Source organism: Chanodichthys erythropterus, chromosome 11 (assembly GCF_024489055.1).
Source record: "Chanodichthys erythropterus isolate Z2021 chromosome 11, ASM2448905v1, whole genome shotgun sequence".
NCBI classification, from domain to species: Eukaryota; Metazoa; Chordata; class Actinopteri; order Cypriniformes; family Xenocyprididae; genus Chanodichthys; species Chanodichthys erythropterus.
In genome coordinates, this window is record NC_090231.1 from 2,221,012 (window position 1) to 2,242,755 (window position 21,744).

General features: G+C 34.4%; 2 protein-coding genes across 4 annotated transcripts in view; both read left to right on the forward strand.

Moving 5' to 3' along the window:
• The first annotated feature begins 6,802 nt into the window (after positions 1-6,802).
• nop10 (NOP10 ribonucleoprotein homolog (yeast)) lies at positions 6,803-7,595 on the forward strand. Its single transcript, XM_067401051.1, has 2 exons — positions 6,803-6,994; positions 7,309-7,595. Exons 1-2 carry the CDS (start codon positions 6,941-6,943, stop codon positions 7,447-7,449), a joined length of 195 nt encoding a protein of 64 aa, XP_067257152.1. The 5' UTR covers positions 6,803-6,940; the 3' UTR covers positions 7,450-7,595.
• A 155-nt stretch (positions 7,596-7,750) lies between these two features.
• The window catches only part of LOC137030559 (solute carrier family 12 member 6-like), a 28,403-nt gene continuing 14,409 nt past the window's right edge, over positions 7,751-21,744 (forward strand). For all 3 annotated transcript variants that reach the window (XM_067400948.1, XM_067400950.1, XM_067400949.1), the window contains exons 1-13: positions 7,751-7,873; positions 9,158-9,842; positions 12,026-12,117; positions 13,367-13,495; positions 13,574-13,720; positions 13,835-13,889; positions 15,601-15,731; positions 15,825-16,066; positions 18,654-18,949; positions 19,108-19,269; positions 20,829-20,927; positions 21,028-21,085; positions 21,179-21,353. In XM_067400948.1, coding sequence (XP_067257049.1) covers positions 9,635-9,842; positions 12,026-12,117; positions 13,367-13,495; positions 13,574-13,720; positions 13,835-13,889; positions 15,601-15,731; positions 15,825-16,066; positions 18,654-18,949; positions 19,108-19,269; positions 20,829-20,927; positions 21,028-21,085; positions 21,179-21,353 — 1,794 coding nt within the window. In that variant the 5' untranslated portion in view covers positions 7,751-7,873; positions 9,158-9,634. The remainder of the gene's footprint in view (positions 7,874-9,157; positions 9,843-12,025; positions 12,118-13,366; positions 13,496-13,573; positions 13,721-13,834; positions 13,890-15,600; positions 15,732-15,824; positions 16,067-18,653; positions 18,950-19,107; positions 19,270-20,828; positions 20,928-21,027; positions 21,086-21,178; positions 21,354-21,744) is intronic.

Sequence of the window (21,744 nt, forward strand, 5' to 3'; positions counted from 1 at the left end):
GGCCTCGGTTAATGTATGAAATGCATTCTGGCCGTCATTTTCCATGATGTTATCCTGTAACCACACTAATTCTGGTGGCGTGGACATCCGAAATACGTTCTGCATCATGTGATCTTGAAGATTTGTGCTGAAATCACATTGTGGGGTGGATGACGGCAGAACCTGTGCTTCAGAAACCGTATTGTCAATCCAATCGGAGCAGCCGGCGACTGGCTCCGGAATAATACCGGAGAACATATCCTGGGAATTTTCCTTAAGGTCGTCTGTGAGGTTGTGATCTGCGGAGAGAAGAGAGCTGATGTAGTCCACGTCGACAGCTGCCTGAAAGAGAGAAAAACACACTTAAAAATGACAACGGTGTTCTGATTCGCTCTTTAACCCTTTAAAGCTTTTGTATTTTAATTGACCTCAGTAGTAAATTTGCTGTGGTTGAAGAGCTCGTTGAGGTACAGCGCACACACATCCTCCTCTTCAGCTGCGGTGACCTCTGACCCACCGCTGACCCTTGACTCTAGAGCGTCCATGACCTGTGAGTATTCTGTCAGCGCGCTCTCGGCGAGATCTTGAACCGGCCGCTCTTGGGCGACCTTGTTAGAACGTTTTCTTGTTTTCTTCACATTACCTGAGCGACAGATAGAACTCTGGGTTCATCGTTTATGGTTTATTTCAGTTTAGGTTAGAATGTAAAATCAAACAAGTAAATAAAACATTAAATGTGAGCCACTAAAATAAATCCTGACTTGTCTGAGCAGGAATCGTTTGATCTTCATCTGCTCTATTGACGCTCTTGACCTGATTTTCCAACTCAATGAACCTAGAGGAATATTTAAACAAAATAAAACAAAACCTCTTAAAGACATAATTATGTGTAGTTCATGATCTAATCCACCATTTCTGCAACTAAGGGGTTAAAAATTACGAAAGTTCTGCTCCAAACAGCATCAAATCAATACACAATTATTGTATAATTAAAAACATTTTATAAATGTTAATTATTAATTCTTTAACACTCCTAAATCATGTTAGTTTCAGGAATTTTTGAGCTCACATCCTGGCACTGATGTAATATTGCTCTCGTTCAAAGTTTGAGATTTTCCTCCACTCCTGAACGGCCGCGTTCACGGCATCTGTGAATGGGAGATCCGGACTGTGAACAGCGAATGAGCGAATCACATGCCTAAGACAGAGATAAACAAAACATGTTTTATCAAATAATGAGCATTAAAGACCCGTTCACACCAAGAATGATAACTATAATGATAACTACGTATATTAGCGACGGTTCGACATGATTTATTGTAAGCGCATGTGATTTAAAGTATGAAGGATTCTGAAAATGATTCGATGCCGTTTCTGTGGCGAATGATAATGAAAAATAATAAATGAGTAGTAAACAAATATTTAAAAAAAAATCCAAAACAAACAACAAAAGAATGAAATATGCAATATGAAATACAACCCGAATTCCGGAAATGTTGGGACTTTTTAAAAAAAAATTTGAATAAAATGAAAACTAAAAGACTATCAAATCACATAAGCCAATATTTTATTCACAATAGAACATACAGTAGATTACATAACAAATGTTTAAACTGGGAAATTTTACACTTTTATCCACTAAATGAGCTCATTTCAAATTTGATGCCTGCTATAGGTCTCAAAATAGTTGTAATGGGGGCATGTTTAGCATGGTGTAGCATCTCCTCTTCTTTTCAAAACAGTGTGAAGACGTCTGGGCATCGAGGTAATGAGTTTCTGGAGTTTTGGTGTTGGAATTTGGTCCCATTCTTGCCTGATATAGGTTTCCAGCTGCTGAAGAGTTTGTGGTCATCAACGTATTTTTCTCTATAGGTGAAAGATCTGGACTGCAGTCAGGCCAATTCATCACCTGGACTCTTCTATGATGAAGCCATACTGTTGTAATAGCTGCAGTATGTGGTTTTGCATTGTCCTGCTCAGGCCTTCCCTGAAATCATCTGGAGGTGTGCATATGTTGCTCTAAAACCTTTATTTACCTTTCAGCATTCATAGTGCCTTCCAAAACATGCAAGCTGCCCATACTGTATGCACTTATGCACCCCCATACCGTCAGAGATGCTGGCTTTTGAACTGAACGCTGAAACCACGCTGGAGGACACAGCATCCGTGATTTCCTACAAGAATGTCAAATGTGGACTCGTCTGACCATAGAACACTTCGAAACAGTCCATTATAAATGAGAATTGGCCCACAGGACACGACGGTGCTTCTGGACCATGTTCACATATGGCTTCCTTTTTGCATGATAGAGCTTTGGTTGGCATCTGCAGATGGCACGACGGATTGTGTTTACCGACAGTGGTTTAGTTGGCATCTGCAGATGGCACGGCGGATTGTGTTTACCGACAGTGGTTTAGTTGGCATCTGCAGATGGCACGGCGGATTGTGTTTACCGACAGTGGATTAGTTGGCATCTGCAGATGGCAAGGCGGATTGTGTTTACCTACAGTGGTTTCTGGAAGTATTCCTGGGCCCATTTAGTAATGTCATTGATACAATCAGTGCCGTCTGAGGGCCTGAAGACCACGGGCATCCAATAAAGGTCTTCGGCCTTGTCCCTTACGCACAGAGATTTCTCCAGTTTCTCTGAATCTTTTGATGATGTTATGCACTGTAGATGATGAGATTTGCAAAGCCTTTGTGATTTTATGTTGAGGAACATTGTTTTTAAAGTATTCCCACAATCTTTTTACGCACTCTTTCACAGCCCATCTTTATTTCTGAGTGACTCTGCCTCTCTAATACATCCCTTTTTATAGCTAATCATGTTACAGACCTGATATCAATTATCTTAATTAGTTGCTAGATGTTCTCCCAGCTGAATCTTTTCAAAATGTCTTGCTTTTTCAGACATTTGTTGCCCCTGGGCCAACTTTTTTGAAACCTGTAGCAGGCATCAAATTTGAAATGAGCTCATTTAGTGGATAAAAGTGTAAAATGTTTCCATTTATACATTTGTTATCTTATCTATGTACTATTGTGAATAAAATATTGGCTCATGTGATTTGAAAGTCTTTTAGTTTTCATTTTATTTAAATTTAAAAAAAACGTCCCAACATTTCTGGAATTCGGGTTGTATATATAAGTCAATTAATAGAATGAAAAAGTATGAATTATAATGATAAATAAATGAAAATAAAATAATAAATATACAATTTAACATTTGTAAAGATGTGTATAAATATATTTAAATACATACATTTACTATAAATATAAATAAAATACTAATGCATAACAATGAAGAAATAATACCAATTAATTTAAAACAAAATGTTTGGTTAAAAATGAACAAATCCAGTGATTGGGTTGTTTTAACCCAGCGGTTGGGTTAAATGTTTGACCAACATGCTGGGTAGTTTTATTTAACTCAACTACTGTTTAAACATTACTGTATTGCTCACCTAAAATTAGCCCTAAAATAGGTTGGAAATGAACATTTATTAAATTGCTTATTAATAAATGTTCACCTTTTGATTAATATTGTTGCCTCTAGTATTTATGTGTCTGATTTTTAATTTCCATCATATTTTGGGTTCATTTTAAGCCAGACATATAGTAATTTTTAAATGATAGTTGGGTTAAATAAAACTGCCAGCAGGTTATGCAGACATTTAACCCAATCGCTGGGTTTGTCCTTATTTAACCCAACATTTATACAGTCTTTAGCGATTTTCAAAACTTTATGGGTATAGTTATCATTCTTGGAGTGAACAGGCCTTTATTGTTCATAATGAGTTCCTGGTTATCCCAATAACATGCTTCTGCTTTAACTAAACTATAGAATACCCATAAATATGTCAATATCAGTGCGATTTGATTGTGAATGTGTGTGTTTGCTCTCTCTCACATGAAGAAGCACGCCAGAGCCTCAGTGTCTGGACTGCCAGAGCTGAAGCCCCTCGCCGTCTCACGCAGTCTCCGCCACAGTCCGTACGAGTCGCACACATCTTCAGGAAACCGTCTAGCCGAGGAGTCGCCGGAGAGCGAGGCCTGTGTGTTTGAGGGCAGGTATGGTGTGGGATAAACCGGGTAAACGTTCATGTGCAGTGGAAGAACTAGACAGGAGACGGTCGAATCCCCACAAGCCACTAGAGCGGTGAGGTTTGGGTCAAAGTGTAGTGGAGGCGTGTAAATGGGGCAGAATGGATTCTGATGAGGCGCTGAAGCTACAGGGTTGAAATTAGGTACTAGAACGGGCCATGAAGGGTTAAGATGAGGTGCGTGGAAAGGGTTAATATGTGTGAAAACATTTACTGGTTTGATATTTATAGGAGTAGATGGAGGTTGGCGGCCTTGTGGGATGTGGTTTAGTTCCTCCTGAGGATCTGATTGATGGATTGATGTTGGGAAATGAAGGTTTCGTGATCTTCCAGGATCTTCAGAGTCAAATGCTGGTCGAAACCATTGACGACTTTCCTCAAGCTCTTCATACTGAAGCGAACGAAGCGACTGAGGAGAACGAACAGATGTTTGGGAAGGTTGCATCAGCTTCAGTTGGGATTCAGCAGGTGTTTCTGGCATAAGAAACACGTCTCCAGCATCAAAACATTGTGAATCGTCCGTCCTGTCGGTTACACTCCTCTCTTCTGAGTGTGTTTGTTCGTAATTAAACCGCGCCTTGTTATCCTCATGAAGTGGCAGTAAGTGCTCCATTAGATGTGGAAGAGGTGAAAAGGGCTGTTCTCCATCTACAAACATGAGATTTTAGCTGCATTTTAGCTCATTTTATCTCAGTTAATGTATAATATTACAATAGTTTTATTTCAATATTGCAAGTAACCATTAATATATAGCCAAAACAATAAAAGCAACAACAAAACAATTGCAAAAAAATGCATATATAAAGAACATCAAGTATTTTCTCCAGTTGATTTAACATGAATTAGTCTAAACCTGACATTGAAGTACTTCTATTTCATTCAAAAGCTGAAATGAGAGTGTTGTAGCCTCTGATTAAATATTAAAAGACTGTGAATAAGTGAACAGATTACCTGAAACAGTTGATCACTGCTGAAGAATGCAGATTTGAACTGCACACTTTCAAAAACAAACACAAATCATCATGTCTGTGCCTTTATATTCCTCAATTTCACAAAAATGTTCTGCTCCAAACAGCATCAAATCAATACAAAATTACTCTAGCTATAATTAAATAAATTTTATAAATGTTAATTATCATAATGTTAATACATCCTGGCATTGATGTAATTGCTCGCGTTCAGTTGTGATTTTCCTGAACGGGCGCGTTCACGGCATCTGTGAATGATCGAATCACGCGCCTGAGAGAGAGAGATAAACAAAACATGTTTTATAAAATAACGAGCATTAAAGACCCGTTCACACCAGAAACGATAATTATAACGATAACTACAGTTAAGTATATTAGCGACGCGTACACCAACGGTCGATTTATAGAAAGCGCGCGCGATTTAAAGTATGAAGGATTCTGATTGGCTTTCAGTGTTTTTATCGTTCATCTGCTGAAAAAATAAATAAATCGGTCTGTAAAATGATTCAACGTCGTTTCTGAGGCGAATGATAATGAATAGTAAACAAATAGGTTTTTTTTTTACAACGAAAGAATGAAATATGCAATGGAATAAAAAAATATTTATATACATACATTTACCTTTGCGTATCAAATGAGTAGGAAGTAATAAACAACAATGAAGAAATAAAGGTAATTGGGGGAAAATACGTTAGTAAAATTACAATAATAAGTATAATAAGTTACATTGTAAAATAAACAAATATGTCAACGATAAATTAAAAATAATAAACATTGATATTTCATAATATTTATATATTCAATTTAAGGGTTAATTCACCCAAAAATGAAAATTTTGTAATTTATGACTCACCCTCATGTCGTTCCACACCTGTAAGACCTCAGTTCATCTTCGGAACAGAAATTAAGATATTTTGGTTGAAATCCGATGGCTCCGTGAGGCCTCCATAGCCAGCAATGCCTTTTCCTCTCTCAAAATCCATTAATGTACTAAAAACATATTTAAATCAGTTCATCTGAGTACAGTGGTTCAATATTAATATTATAAAGCCATGAGAATATTTTTGGTGCACCAAAAAAACAAAATAATGATGTAGTGATGAACGATTTCAAAACACTGCTTCAGGAAGCTTCAGAGCGTTATGAATCAGTGTATCGAATCATGATTCGGATGCGTGTCAAACCGCCAAACTGTTGAAATCACGTGACTTTGGCACTCTGAACAGCAGATTCGACACGATAATTCACAACGCTCCGAAGCTTCCTGAAGCAGTGTTTTGAAATCGGCCATCACTAAATAAGTCGCTATTTTGTTTTTTTGGCGCACCAAAAATATTCTCGTCGCTTTATAATATTAATATTGAACCACTGTACTCACATTAATGGATCTTGAGAGAGGAAATGTCATTGCTGGTTATGCAGGCCTCACTGAGCCATCGGATTTCATCAAAAATATCTTCATTTGTGTTCTGAAGATTAATGAAGGTTTTACGAGTGTGGAACGGCATGAGGGTGAGTAATAAATGGCATTATTTTCATTTTTGGGTGAACCAAACCTTTAATTGAATAAAAAAAAAGTGTGAATTATAATATTAAACATAAAAAAGAATGAAAAATAAAATAAATATACAATTTAACATTTATAAAGAATATATTTTAATGTACATTTATTATGATAGGAAGCTTTCTTTAAACACGTGACCTTTAAAAAAAAAAACTCAATTTCCCATCCTCCTTTGCGCCTCGACCCGCACATCCGGTTCTGGATCAGTCGCACACGTGTTGTTTTGAGCCACTCGCTGCTCTGCCGATTATAAACCTGGTTTTTGTTCGGATATTTTCGAAATAACCCGTAATCTGGTGCGTGACTGTGGTTGTCGAGAGTTTATCATCATGTTCCTGCAGTTTTATCTGAATGAGAACGGCGACAGGGTTTATACTCTGAAGGTGAGTCCAGATACTACGGCTTTTATGGAGGCATAAACTTATGTTAAAAACAGTGTGTTATATGTCTTTTAGCTACGTTTTGTTAATGTATAAAGCTAATATATAATGTAAACAATGGCTTCAGATGATAACTGTACTTCAACGCGTGTCCAAAACATAATACCCCCACAAAAAAGTACCTAAAAACGACAAAAAACAATGCAGTGGTGCTTTCGGTACTATTTGTTGTTGTATGCTATCAGATATATGAAATTAAGATCTGTAGTCTTGGGGCATGTTTTGAATAAATTGTTTTAATATTATTTTCTGTGCAGAAAGTGGACCCGACCGGTCAGCCCACCAGCTCGGCGCACCCTGCCCGCTTCTCACCGGACGACAAGTTCTCCAGACACCGCGTGACCATCAAGAAACGCTTCGGGCTTCTGTTGACACAACAACCGCGACCCGTGCTCTGAACCGAACTTTTAAACTATACATTTTTTTTTTTTTTAATTGAACAATGTTATGTTTATTTTCTGGTTGCTAGAAGTATGACATTTTGTTTGTTGATCAGCATGTAAATTAATGTTCATGTGAAATTGAATAAAATGCGTGACTTGTATATTTGTGGGTCATATTTATTTGTAAGCGATTGCTAATATTGAAATAAAAAAAAACGTCTAATCTTATAATACAAGTATTTAATTGGAGGACTACATTTCCCTACATCGCCTCCTACGTCATGACGCAAGAGCGCCGTCCTATCGGGAGCGCGCAGTACGCCAGTAGTCAGTCAAACGTGCTGATTTGATGATCCTGAAACCGGAGCGATAAACAGACCGGATTCCAGCAGAGCACCTGAAAGCCGGTCTCCGGCGGGCCCGAGACAGCAGTCAGGAGGTAATGAAGTGAAATTAATCGATCGCTTTGATCAGAAGTGGATAATGCGACTGTTAATGCGGCTTCGCGTTTATGCGCTCAAACATCACGAAAGAGTCTCGCGCGCGCGTGTGCTGAGGCGACTGTCTTTATTAGTTATATAAAGAGTTTAAAGTGATCTATATCAGGGCATCTGGCCCATTCGAGCCGGTGTCAGGTGTGTGTCTGTGATCTGATCATAATTGGCTTAATGGAGGCGCTCAGGTGCAGGTTTGTCGCAGGCAGTAACGGCAAGTTTGTGTCGCAAAGCCTCGCGCGCTCCCTACACAGACGGCACTCTGGACAGCAGTGAGCTGCTGGACAAGCAGTGTTTTTGGGCGTCATATTTTAATAAACGTACTAGTGATGGTACTGTGACGCCCTAAAATGCCGTCTAGGTTAACGACTCGCTAGATTTTAGGATCGTGATGCTCCAAAATGCCGTCTAAAAAGGCAGATCACTACATTTATGTCACTGTGAGCCTAGTTGCTACTAATGCTACTACAATCTAGCTAGTCCGTATATATATATATATATATATATATATGGTACAATGGTAATGCATATCTTGGATAATCCAGTCAATGAAATACATTTATATATTCACATTATTTATTTATTTTGTGCTAATTTCTATTTTAGATAAACAAGTAAATCTAATATTTTGCATTGTTTGTTTTGCCTATTTTGAATAAATGTAGATTTTTATAAATACATTTAATATAGAATTAATATTAAATTAAAAATGGATGTTGAATTATTTTATATTCTAGATTATCTAGTGAATTAATCTAGTGTATATACACATTCATATACATACACATACATATTCATATATTTATATATATTTGTGTGTATATGTATGTATATATTTATATAAAATATATAAAAAATACACATATATACACACACACATATATATATATATATATATATATATATATATATATATATATATGTATACACTTATATATATATATATATATATATATATATATATATATATATATAATTTATATGTGTGTATGTATATATGTATAAAATATATATTTATACATTTATATATATGCATATACATACATACACATACATATATATAATGTGTATGTAATGAATGTTTGTGTATGTTTAACTATATATATTTTTATATATTTCATATATAATACTTGTTTTGTTCTGTTTGTCTCTCTTTCTCTCTCTCTCTCTCTCTCTCTCTCTCTCTCTCTCTCACTCACACACACACACACACACACACACACACACAGATCACCATATTTGTCATGACACTGTTCTGTATTAATCAAACTTCATTTATTTTGGATTACAGCAGAGGAACGTTCATTTTTCATACGCTGTCGGATGGTTTAGTACAGCGGTTTTCATTACGTCTGTGTAAATCGTTCCTCCAAAGTCTTTGCTGACGAGTCAGAAACCAGATTCAAAAGCTGATTTGAGCAAAAATAAGCCCTTTTTGGGGTATATTTTCTCTTTTCTCACACCGCACTGAATGCACATCTACCTCCATACACTGTCAAATCTATAAATCTGCTATTAAAATTAAGCAATATCAAACCCAGTGACTAAATAATCAATAGAAGCGTCATTCACACACTCACTGTCTCCATGGCGATGCATGGGCCCGTGTCGCCCCCGCCGCGCGCCGTGAGCTGAGTGTGGAGCGGCCGCCGCCGCAGGACCCCGGAGCCGCCGCCCTGTCGGACCCCCAGCAGCCGCGGGAAGCCATGGCCTCGTCCGTGCGCTTCACCGTCACGCCCATCAAAGCCGAGGACCTGCCGGACACGTCTCCGGACGTCAGCTCGCGCTCCAGCGCCAGGGTCCGCTTCGGCTCCCGGGAGAGCGTCAACCGCAGCGAGCCATACAGCGAGGCGTCCGGAGGGTTCACGACCTCTGCAGGGGGCGACACGCCGGACCGCAGTAACCTCGAGCACGGTGAGTGACTGTTTGTGCAGCGGCTTCAGCGAGTGTGTCATGTGATAAACCAGTGTCCGAAATCACTTCAGAATCTCGCCCTTTTTTTTAATACTATGAATTCGGACATACTACTGTTTTTGCATACTATCTAGTAGGGAAATGTTTGATTTCAGACGGAGCGCATGAGTTCACATCATCAGGGTTATTATCGTTAACTAAAACTGTTAAAAACATTTGTCAATTGAAATAAAATATAAATATTAGACGAAAAATTTAAACTAAGTTAAAATTAGAAATATAGCTTTCGCAATAAACTGAATTAAGTTTAACCCTCTGGTGCTTTTCAACCGAAAAATTTAAATTGTTTTGTTATTTTTAGATTTTGTTACTTCATCGGAATGGTACGAAGCTTGGTGAACGTTTTGGCACTTGCTGTGTGTCATCTAGTGGAAGCGTTTGGTACTGCACCCAAACAAACTCTGAAAGCTCATTTTTTGAGATATAAAACTCAAATTTGGAACACAACTTGTTTGGATTTAGCTTTGATTTTCATGAAGTTTTAGAGTAAAACACGTTTTGGAAAATATATATTTCATATAAAATTTTAAAATATTATAATAATAGTATAATAATAAACTTATACTTCTATGACTTTTTTTGTTTCACTTTTTTAACTTTTAACTTTGGAAATTTCATTTTCAGGTTTATGTTCAAAAAGTGATTAACAAGTAATAAGTAAATGATAACTATTTCATAATTATATTTATTTTGTACTATAAAATCCCCTAAAAATAAAAAATATTAAATTAAAAAAAAAAAAAAAAAACATTATTAAACCTAAGTATACTACATTCATTTTCTTGGAAAAAAAATTGACGGACACGTGAGAAACACTAAAAATAAATTAAACATGAATAACACTATTTAAAAAAAAAAAAAAAAACAACTAATAAAATGACAAAAGCACATGACAAAATGACTGAAAATTAATCTAAAATTAATTGGTTAACAAAAATAAAGCTAGAATAACACTGCAGATAGCGGTTATTAAAGCACATTTTAAGTTATATCACAAATGAACAAAAAATATTTTAATCATGAATATTTTAGTATTATTTACTATTTATATATATATATATATATATATATATATGTATATATATATATATATATGTGTGTGTGTGTGTATAAAAAATAGTCAATTATTTTTTTATATTCAAGTTTATTTTGTTGTGATTTTTCATTTTTTTGTAATTTTTATTAGCTTTTAAATTAAGCTTCTAATATTAATTATTCTATTTCGTTTAAATTTATTTAAGTTATAGTAATTTTAGTACTTCAAATTCAGCTTATTTTATTTAAATCGGTTGCCAATTTCATTTCAGCTCTGTTTCAATTACCAGCAGCTCTTTTGAATGTTTCAGTTTTAGTTCACATGTACAACACTGATCTGAGTGTTTTGGATTTTTCTCAACTTCAAAACAAGATCATAATGATTCCATATGTGATTAATAACACCACGTTACTGTAGAGATCATCACGCATCAGAGGGTTAAACTCCAAACGGCTCGGATCGGTTTAATTAAGCGTTCATATTCAACAGCGTTCGACACACTCGCTGTTTCACAATCACTGAATATTATACACTCATGCCAAGCGCTCGATCTCGTATGATCTGCTGTTGTAAGCCGATATTTTCTCCCTCATCTTTTTGGATGAGCAATGAGGGTGTGACTCACAATGTGCGACATCATCATCTGAAACAGGAAGTTCCTTTTAGGGAAATGACATGTTTTCTGCTACACTCCCTGTTGCACAGATGATAGATGTGCAGGTGTTGTCGTGAACATGTGGCACGCTCAAACACACATGGTTAGTCATCATGCTGCTTTAAAAGCCTCACATGTGGACAACACACACACACACACACACACACACACACACCTCAGTGAAGAATGCAGTAAGACAACGGCAGGTGTGTGTGTGCGTGTGTGTTGGGGGAAGTGAAAGTGTGTGTGTGCTGATGGAGACACAATGTCATGTGATCCTACACTGATTATAACAAGAAAATACTTCCAGTTTCGTGGACTTTTGTCTCTGATTCCCGTGTCTCCAGCGGCACTAAATGAGCTGTAAACTGTACAATGGACGGTTTCCCAAGCACTCATATTAACCCTTAAACTGATGACTGTGTGTGTCAGGTGACGGTGTGAAGCTGTCCAACGTCTACATCAATAACTCTCATGCCATCGATGATGATGATTTCTACGACAGGAATCTGGCTCTGTTTGAGGTTTGAATATTATTTGTCTTCTCTCATCCAAGATGTGTCAAAATAAACAATAAAATTACTCCTTTTTTTATATATAACGAGAGAAAATACCCGGTTTTAAGCACATTCTTTCTTTTAAATTACTATAATTACATTTTACACAAAGAAAAAGAAGCTGATTTGTAGGACCATTAAGTTTTTTTTGCATTGTGACATTATTAAAAATAATTTTACAGTGATTTTTTTTAAGTTAAAAAAATAAATTCCAGTTATTACAACAAAAACAATCAAGATATATATTTACAGTTTTTTTTTTTTTTGCTTAATGAATGTATTTCACAATTTAAAAAATATATAAATATATATTTCTTTTACTAAGTTACTATAATTGCATTTTACACAAGGACAGTTGAGAAAAAGGTTTTTTTTTGCATTATGACATTTTCATGAAAATTGAGCACATTAAAAAAAAGTAATTAAAAAATGTTATTTTTTTTTAATTGTTTAAAAATAAAATGAATGTACTTTACAGTTAAAAAAGATCATCTTTCTTTTATAATCACTTTTTACATAAGGAAAATAAATCCAATTTGCATTAATATTATTTTCATGGAAATTAATCATGTCATGAAAATAATTAGAATGATTTTTTTATTTATTTTAATTTGAATAAAAACACATAAATTAAATTAATTGCAAAACAAGAACAACCACGATGTATATTTACAGTTTTGGGTTAATAAATGTACACAATTTAAGTAATACATATTTTTATTTAAATTATTTGGGAGCAAATCCTAATTATTATGAAGATAATATCACAATGCAAAAACAATTCCTTTGTCTTATTTATGCAAAACATTTTTTTAAATTGATTTTGGAGTGAAATATGATCTGAACATTTCTTGAGAGATTCACTATATTATTTTCTATTTCTTTATATATTTATATTTCACCTATTTTTGTCCCTGATAATAAATGTTCGGGGTAACAATTTACAATAAGGTTCATTAGTTAACATTAATTAATGTATATTAACTAACATGAACTAACCATGAGCAATACATTTGTTGCTGTATTTACTAATCTCCGTTAACGTTAGTTAAAATACAGTTGTTCATGTTAGTTCACAGTGCATTAACTAATGTTAACAAGATTTGAATGATGTTTTAATAAATGTTGAAATTAACAAAGAGTAATAAATGCTGTATAAGTGCAGTTCATTATTAATTCATGTTAACTAATGAACCAAATCTCTCTCTCTCTGTAGGAGGAGATGGACACTCGCCCCAAGGTGTCGTCTCTGCTCAACCGTCTGGCCAACTACACAAACCTCACGCAGGGCGCCAAAGAGCACGAGGAGGCCGAGAGCATCGGCGAGAAGCGCAAGCCCAGCAAGGTAACTCTCTCTCTCAAGCTAAATCCACACTGGCTCAGTGCTGAGTGACTGAGAGCTCTTCCCATGATTCCCCGCCAGTCTCCTCAGATGGGCACCTTCATGGGCGTGTACCTGCCGTGCCTGCAGAACATCTTCGGCGTGATCCTCTTCCTCAGGCTGACGTGGGTCGTGGGGACGGCCGGAGTCCTTCAGGCGATGTGTATCATCTTCATCTGCTGCTGCTGCGTGAGTCTCACACACACACACACACACACACACACACACATCTGGATGACGCATCAGCCACTGGTATAACCATTAGCATGTCTGATGTTGGCGGGCGTGTCTCTCTCCTGACAGACGCTGCTGACGGCCATATCTATGAGTGCTATCGCTACCAATGGAGTCGTGCCAGGTAAACCTTCTCCTCTTGACAAAGAGAAAAGAGCGTTTATGACATCAGAAAGTGCAGCATCAGTTTACAGCACTGAACTTTGATAAACAGCCTGTAAAACTGCAGCGACTCTGATCCAGAATCATTCAATACTGCAAATATTGATTAAAATAGCTTTTCTCTTTATTGAATATTGAACATTAACCATTATATGAATCATTTCTTGGTCAACATCAAAATTTTAGGTGCTAATCTCTAGTTTTAATGACTTTTTGACACCACAGATGAACTGATCTTTCTCTAGACTCCGCCTTAAAAATAATTTTTTGACATGTTATTTTCATAAATTAACTATTGTTTACAAGAGAACTGCAGATGCGAAACAATTTGCAACTTTTTTACAGCCTATATAAGAATAATATCTCCTGAATTTTTACCACTTTGAGTTTGTTTTACTAAAAATAATGGTGATTTCAGATATATAAATTATTTATTCATTATAATGTATTAAAACAAATACATATAAATGATTTATTCTAATATATATCATAAACATATAATTTATTTTAAACTCTCTTTGTAAATTCATCTTTTATGTATATTTATTTACTATAATATATTAATTATAAATAAATAATTAAATATATAAATTATTTATTTAATAAATATATATATATATATATAATATATATCAGATATTAAATAAAATGTATTTAACTTTTTATTTAATACATGTTTATTGTAATATTTTATAATAAATAATTTAAATACATATATGTATAAAATTATTTATTATAAAAATATTTATAAATGAGTAATATATATATATATATATATATATATATATATATATATATATATATATATATATATATATATATATATAAGTTATTTATAATATATTATAAAAAATTATTTGTAATTTGTTATTAAATACTATATATATATATATATTCAGGGCTCGACAATATCGTAATTGATATTGATACAGAATTGTTTTGTGTCTCCGAGCAACACTTCCTGAATGAATCAGCCGTTTGAATGAATCGGCTGAAATCAATGACTCGCTCATTAATAGTGATTTACTGCCACCTATTGGTGGTTAAATTTCACATTTAAAGTGTCTTTTCATTTTTTAAATAATTTAAAATAAGAGTATTTAACGTTTTATATTTTCAGCATTTCAAAACACAATTTATGCATCTGTAACTGCTCTCGACTGATTAACTTTAATAAAGTTTAATCTAAAGCACCGTTTGTTACATTTATATATTTGTTCTTCTGTTGTATTTATTTGTGCTATTGATTATTTGTTCCTTTTACTTGTCTAACAATAAAATTTAAGTGAGTTAATCTAGTAGCTTTTGGTGCCATAACCCTATTTATTAAGGTTACATGTATCAAAACAAAACTGCAACAAAAACAATAACTAGGTTTATTTTATAGGCCCATTTTCTTTTTTGTTGCGGGGCAAGTGAAAATTTTGGTGGGGCAAAAAATCCTTAGCCTTGAGCCCTGATATATATATATAGTAAAACTTCAATGTTGTTTTTCTGTTGATTTGATATAATGAAATCTGCATGCATAATAATGATGATTTGATATCTTACTATGAATCTTATATCTGAACATGTGCCGCTGTAGTTTGCTGAATCTGTCTCTCTCCTGCTGTCGTAGTGTTAACATAGTGACTAACACACACTGTCTTCCTGTCCTCTCTCTGCTCGTCCAGCGGGGGGGTCGTACTTTATGATCTCCCGTTCGCTGGGGCCCGAGTTCGGAGGGGCCGTGGGCTCCTGTTTCTATTTGGGTACGACCTTCGCGGGGTCCATGTACATCCTCGGTGCCATCGAGATCCTGCTGGTGCGCCCATCTTCATCATCTTCACATTGAGCGCTCCATGCTCAGTTAAGTCACGTCACATCATTTTGTTGAATTGGTTCTTGCCGTTTGCAGATGTATATCGCTCCCAGGGCCGCCATCTTCGTCTCGGACACCCCTGACGGCGAGGCCTCGGCCATGTTGAATAACATGCGCGTGTACGGCTCCATCTTCTTACTGCTGATGTCGCTGCTGGTGTTCGTGGGAGTCAAGTACGTCAACAAGCTGGCGTCGGTGTTTCTGGCCTGCGTCATCGTGTCCATCCTCTCCATCTACACCGGAGCGCTGGTGTCCGCCTTCAGCCCACCGGCCTTCCCGTGAGTATCTGTGGACATCTGCACGAGTGATTCATAACAACACCAACATCTTCGGCTGATGGAGCCGCTAATTAGTTATATTTAAATACCGGTTAAAGCTTGAACTGCTCAAAAATACTATTTCTGAGAGAAATTAATGGTTTTATTCATCAAGGACGCATTAAATTGATCAAACGTGACAGTAAAGACATTTATAATGATTTTGTTTCAAATAAATGCTGTTCTTTTGAACTTTTTATTCATCAAAGAATCCTGAAAAATAAAATGTATTAGTTTCCACAAAAATATGAACATTTCAACACTGATAATAATCAGAAATGTTCTGAAGGATCATGTGACACTGAAGACTGGAGTAATGATGCTGAAAATTCAGCTTTGATCACAGGAATAAATTACACTTTACTATATATTCACATAGAAAACAGCTGATTTATATTACAATAATATTTCACTGTTTTTACTGTATTTTTGATCACATAAACGCAGCTTTTGTGAGCAGAAGAGACTCTTTCAACTATTGGCTGATCAAAAAATGTCCCCAAATTTTTGATCAGTAATTTATATCAGTCATATAATTATCAGTCCTAACTAGAAACAACAGTTATCTTTTCTACTGTACATTATCATGATTGATGGCTGAAATATAAAGAGCATTACTGCATATTTATATGCATGCAGTAAAATGTAATGACAGAAAATTACTTTTTTTGTACATAATTTGTTTTTAATATCACAAAATTGCACTTAAATTAGTTTTTTTGCCTAATTATTGCTAAAAAAAAATCTCATTATTATTTGGCAATATTGTCAGTAGATTTTCACTAGCAGACATTTTTATCCAAAGCGACTTACAAAATAAGAACATCACAAGCAGTTTGTCATAAGATTTTGTATAAGAAAATCTTACATCTATTTGTATAAGAATAATGTATAAGATAATTATGAATATAATTAAGCTAATTTAATTAATATAAATTTTATATATATAGATGCATATATGCATAAATGTATCATATGCATATATATATATATATATATATATATATATATATATATATATATATATATATATATATATATATATATAATTTTTATTTTTTATTTTTTTTACTTTTTCACTGGAAGCACATGGCGTCACTTAGTACATTTGTACGTCACATTTGTTGTTTAAAATAGGGGTGTGCACAAATAGTCAAATATTCGTTCTGTAATTAATATTCAAAAAATAAAAATACTATTAATTTTACTATGTTGCTTTGCTGGCCGTAAATGCAGTGAATCCATGATAAATCCTAAGCACTAAAACTCGCAGTTATAACTAATAAATGCAATATTCTCAACATGAACATATGAAACAATATGAAAACGATAACCATATAGGCTACTGTTTCGCGTGTATTATGTACGTTTTGTACGATAACTGGCCCTCTCTGCTTTATTAGCTTTTTTTCTAGTTCGTGCTGCTTGAGCTTTTGTTCTTTTATATATATATTTTTTGTTTGCACAAATTGTTTAATGCTTTAAACTAAAAAAAAACCTAAGATATAACGTAAGCTTGTTGTGTGCTTAATCGTAAGCTTGTTCAGAAATGGTTACAAATTCTTGATGAATTAAAAAAAAAATAAAGTCCTTCTTGTTTAAGTCCATTTAAACAAACAAATATTCAAATATTCGCTTTTTACGAGCCCAAATATTCAAATACAATATTTTGGAAAAACGCCCATCCCTAGTTTAAAAATAACTGAAATCAATCAATAAACCTCCATTTTTTTAACATGCATCTCATTTGCATTAGTTTGAATAATGTCACTTGAATACTGTCGAAAACCGTATATCTCCTAAAACGCTACTTTTCAGGAAATGAAAAAAACTGTCATTTTTAAAATCCGTGTTGTCAAAGTTGATATTGTGGCTTTATATACGGTCATGTGTCATTACTATTAACATTTTACTGAAATCAAGCTCAAATGGAGTTACGAGGTTTTAGACCAACAAATGTCGGACATTAGAACGGCAGTCAGTGCGTCGCATTACGTTTTTATGAACTTATAAGTTATTAAGTTTACTGTAGCTATATGTGGGTGCTCGGATTTTTCTGTCATTTGACCGAAATCTCATGTTGTTAAAGACGAAAATGCTTCAGTCAGGGGATTTAAGTATTGACTATGACGCGACGACAAATCCTAGACGAAGACGCTCTTCTCCGCTCCTCAAATACATCAAACATCATCTATAGTGTTTCTAGAGTGAAGAAAACGCTGTACTTATTCAAACAAACACTTATTTATTTACCATTGCATTGCAAACAAGCAAAGATGTTCCAAACTGTGATAGAGGTGGGAGGAGTTATGAGGTTTGACTGACAGTTTAAGGAGCCAATCGAGTTCCGAGGTTCAGTCACAAGTTCCTTTTGATACTTTTCATCTGTTAAGTATTTGTAAAACCCACAGACACATGACCTATAGTAATGATTTATATAAAAACAGTGATGTTATTCATATTTGAACATCAGTATGGAGGTTTTTAATGCTAGTATTAGATTATTATTGGGTGTGCTCAGTGATTGACAGTGTGTGATGTGGTGTAGTGTGTGCATGCTGGGAGACAGAAGCCTCTCTCAGCACGAGCTGAAGGACGGTCAGTGCGCCAAGACCGTGATGATGCCGCCGGATCCGCTGCCGCAGGAAACCGCTAACGTCAGCGAGAGCTTCAACGGCACAGACGCTCCTCCCGTCACTGCGGCCGCGCTGGAGAAGACCACCAAACTGTGGCTGTACTTCTGCAACAGCTCCGAGCTGAACGCCGTGTGCGACGACTACTTCCTCCACAACAACGTCACGCAGATACCGGGAATCCCGGGTCTCGCTAGCGGCGTGATCACAGGTACAACACGCCAGTGCTGGTTTTTATTATTATTATCTTCAATAAGTTTTTATAATTAACATTTTAGTCATTTTGTTGTGCTTCTGTCATAATTTTATTTCAAGTTTAGTGTGTTTTCAGCTGTAGTTAGCGATATAACCTGTGTGTCGTGTGTCTAGAGAACCTCTGGAGCTCGTACTCTGCTAAAGGAGACGTTTTGGAGCGCGGCTCACATCGCTCCGCCCACACGCCCGCCGTGTCCAATCATTACCCTTATGTGTTTGCTGACATCACCACCTCCTTCACGCTGTTGGTTGGGATTTTCTTTCCGTCTGTGACTGGTATTCCTGCCTTTCTCTTCTTTTATCTGTCAGTCAAAGGTTGTGTCTATAATAACGCACCATCAATGTGCGCATAAAGTGTTTGCTAATTTCCTACATGCTTAGAGAACCTGGATGACTCGCTGCATTTGTACAGAAATACAAAATGTGCTGTTAAATCTGGATCATACTAGGAAGAGCATACTGGATCCCACAATGCAATGCGCTCAACTTGACCCTGTATTTCCAGAATGAACTGTGATCATGTTTATTCAATATAATTAATTAATTTAAATTATATTTTTTAGAAATTATATATTTAATTAATTTATATTCATTAAAATTGCTTTATATATTTAATTTCATATTTAATTATTTATATTATATATATTCAATTTACTAATTCTAACATTTATATTTTATATTTCATTATATATTATTACTTATAATTAATTTAATTATTAAATTCTGTTTAATTAAAGTTTACAGTTAATCAAAAACATTTAATGCATTACACTTTTAAACTTTTAATTGTAATAATGAGTAATTAATTACTCTTAATATTGATTTATTCATTATATTAATATTAAAGTTTTAATTTAAATTATAAATATATACATATAAATCAAAGCGTTAGAAATAATATTTAATTAATTCTAAAATTAATACAATATATTTATTTAATTTTATTCTATATATTTAAATTAAATTAAATTAAAATAATTCTTATTAATTATTTTAGAATAATTTAGTTATTTAAATTATGTATTTTGTAAATTCTGTTTAAATTTAAGTAATTCATTATATTATGTATTTAATTTAATTTGATATTTTTCATTAATTTATTTGAATAATATTTTTTATTAATTTTATATATAATTGTTTAAATTCTGTTTAATTAGCTCTAATTTTGATAACATTTTTTATATTTTTGTTATATATTCACTTATATACTTTATAAATTGTTTAATTAAATAAATTCTACATATTAATTAGTAATAATAATATTACTAATACTACATATTAATACTAATAATAATTAGTTATTAATTACTCTTAATATTAATGTATTAATCTTTAAATTAATATTAAGCTTTTCATTTAAATAAATATATACATATAAATCAAAGCTGTAGAAGTTTATTATATATTTTATTAAATATTATATATTTAATGTTCTTTCATATATTTAATTAGATTTCATTAAATTATGTATTTTATAAATTCTAATTAAATTCATGTCTAACAATAATAATATGTATTTAATTGCTTTGATATTTTTCATTATTTTTCATTATAATTATATATAAATACAATTAATTATATATTTAATTGTATATTAAATACAATATTTAATAATGTATTAAATTCTGTTTAACTAACTCTAACATTGATAATATATATATTTAACTTTATGCCATATATTCACTTTTATACTTTATAATACTTTACAATCTCCGCCCATGCGAAATGGCGTGAGTGTTTGTTTCTGAAACGATGCCACGTGATGTCATGTGACATCAAATCAGACCTCTAGTCATGTGACTACACTGATGCTCATCATTTCCTCTGTGTGTCAGGAATCATGGCGGGATCGAACCGCTCTGGAGATCTGAAGGACGCGCAGCGCTCCATTCCCATCGGCACGATCCTCGCCATCCTCACCACCTCCCTCGTCTGTATCCTTACAAACACACACACACACACACATGTGTATCCGCTCACATTTTCATCAGTCTGCGTTTCATATTTCTGATGTTTCCTGAACGTGAGGCTCAGACCTGAGCTGTGTGCTGCTGTTTGGAGCCTGTGTGGAGGGCGTCGTTCTTCGAGACAAGTGCGTCTCTCCTTCCGTCTCTTTGGAAAAGCATAATGAACACAGATGTGCGAGTCATGTTTCTAAAGCTCTCCTCCTCTGGCCGTTGTTCAGGTTTGGAGACTCGGTGAAAGGAAACCTGGTGGTCGGGACGCTCTCGTGGCCCTCGCCGTGGGTGATTGTGATTGGCTCGTTTTTCTCCACGTGTGGCGCCGGCCTCCAATCGCTGACCGGAGCTCCTCGCCTGCTGCAGGCCATCGCTAAAGACAACATTATTCCTTTCCTGAGGGTGAGATGTGATCAGAACATATTTACTGCAGACGCCAGAGAGCCGAGACAGGAAGAGACACAAGCACCAGCGCTTGCTGTTCGTTATTTATTATATGTGAATTATGTGTAGTGTAGATTATACCCTTAATTCATTATACCTGAGCAATTATATTAATTCATGAAACAATTAACATTACGTGTGTCATTTGAAATAAAAAAAAAAAAAAAGAAAAAAAAAAATATATATATATATATATATATATATATATATATATTTATATATATATAAATATATATATAAATATGAATTCTAATATATTCTAATATATATTAGAATTCATATTTATTAAATTCTAACATTAATATAACCTTAATGTCATTTTTGATTATATATTTAATAATTTTTTTTC

Excerpts from the sequence above, each read along its gene's own strand:
- nop10 (XM_067401051.1), top strand. The coding sequence starts at position 6,941 with ATGTTCCTGCAGTTTTATCTGAATGAGAACGGCGACAGGGTTTATACT. Across the intron at positions 6,995-7,308 it reads ACAGGGTTTATACTCTGAAG|AAAGTGGACCCGACCGGTCA; the intron begins GTGAGTCCAGAT and ends TTTTCTGTGCAG.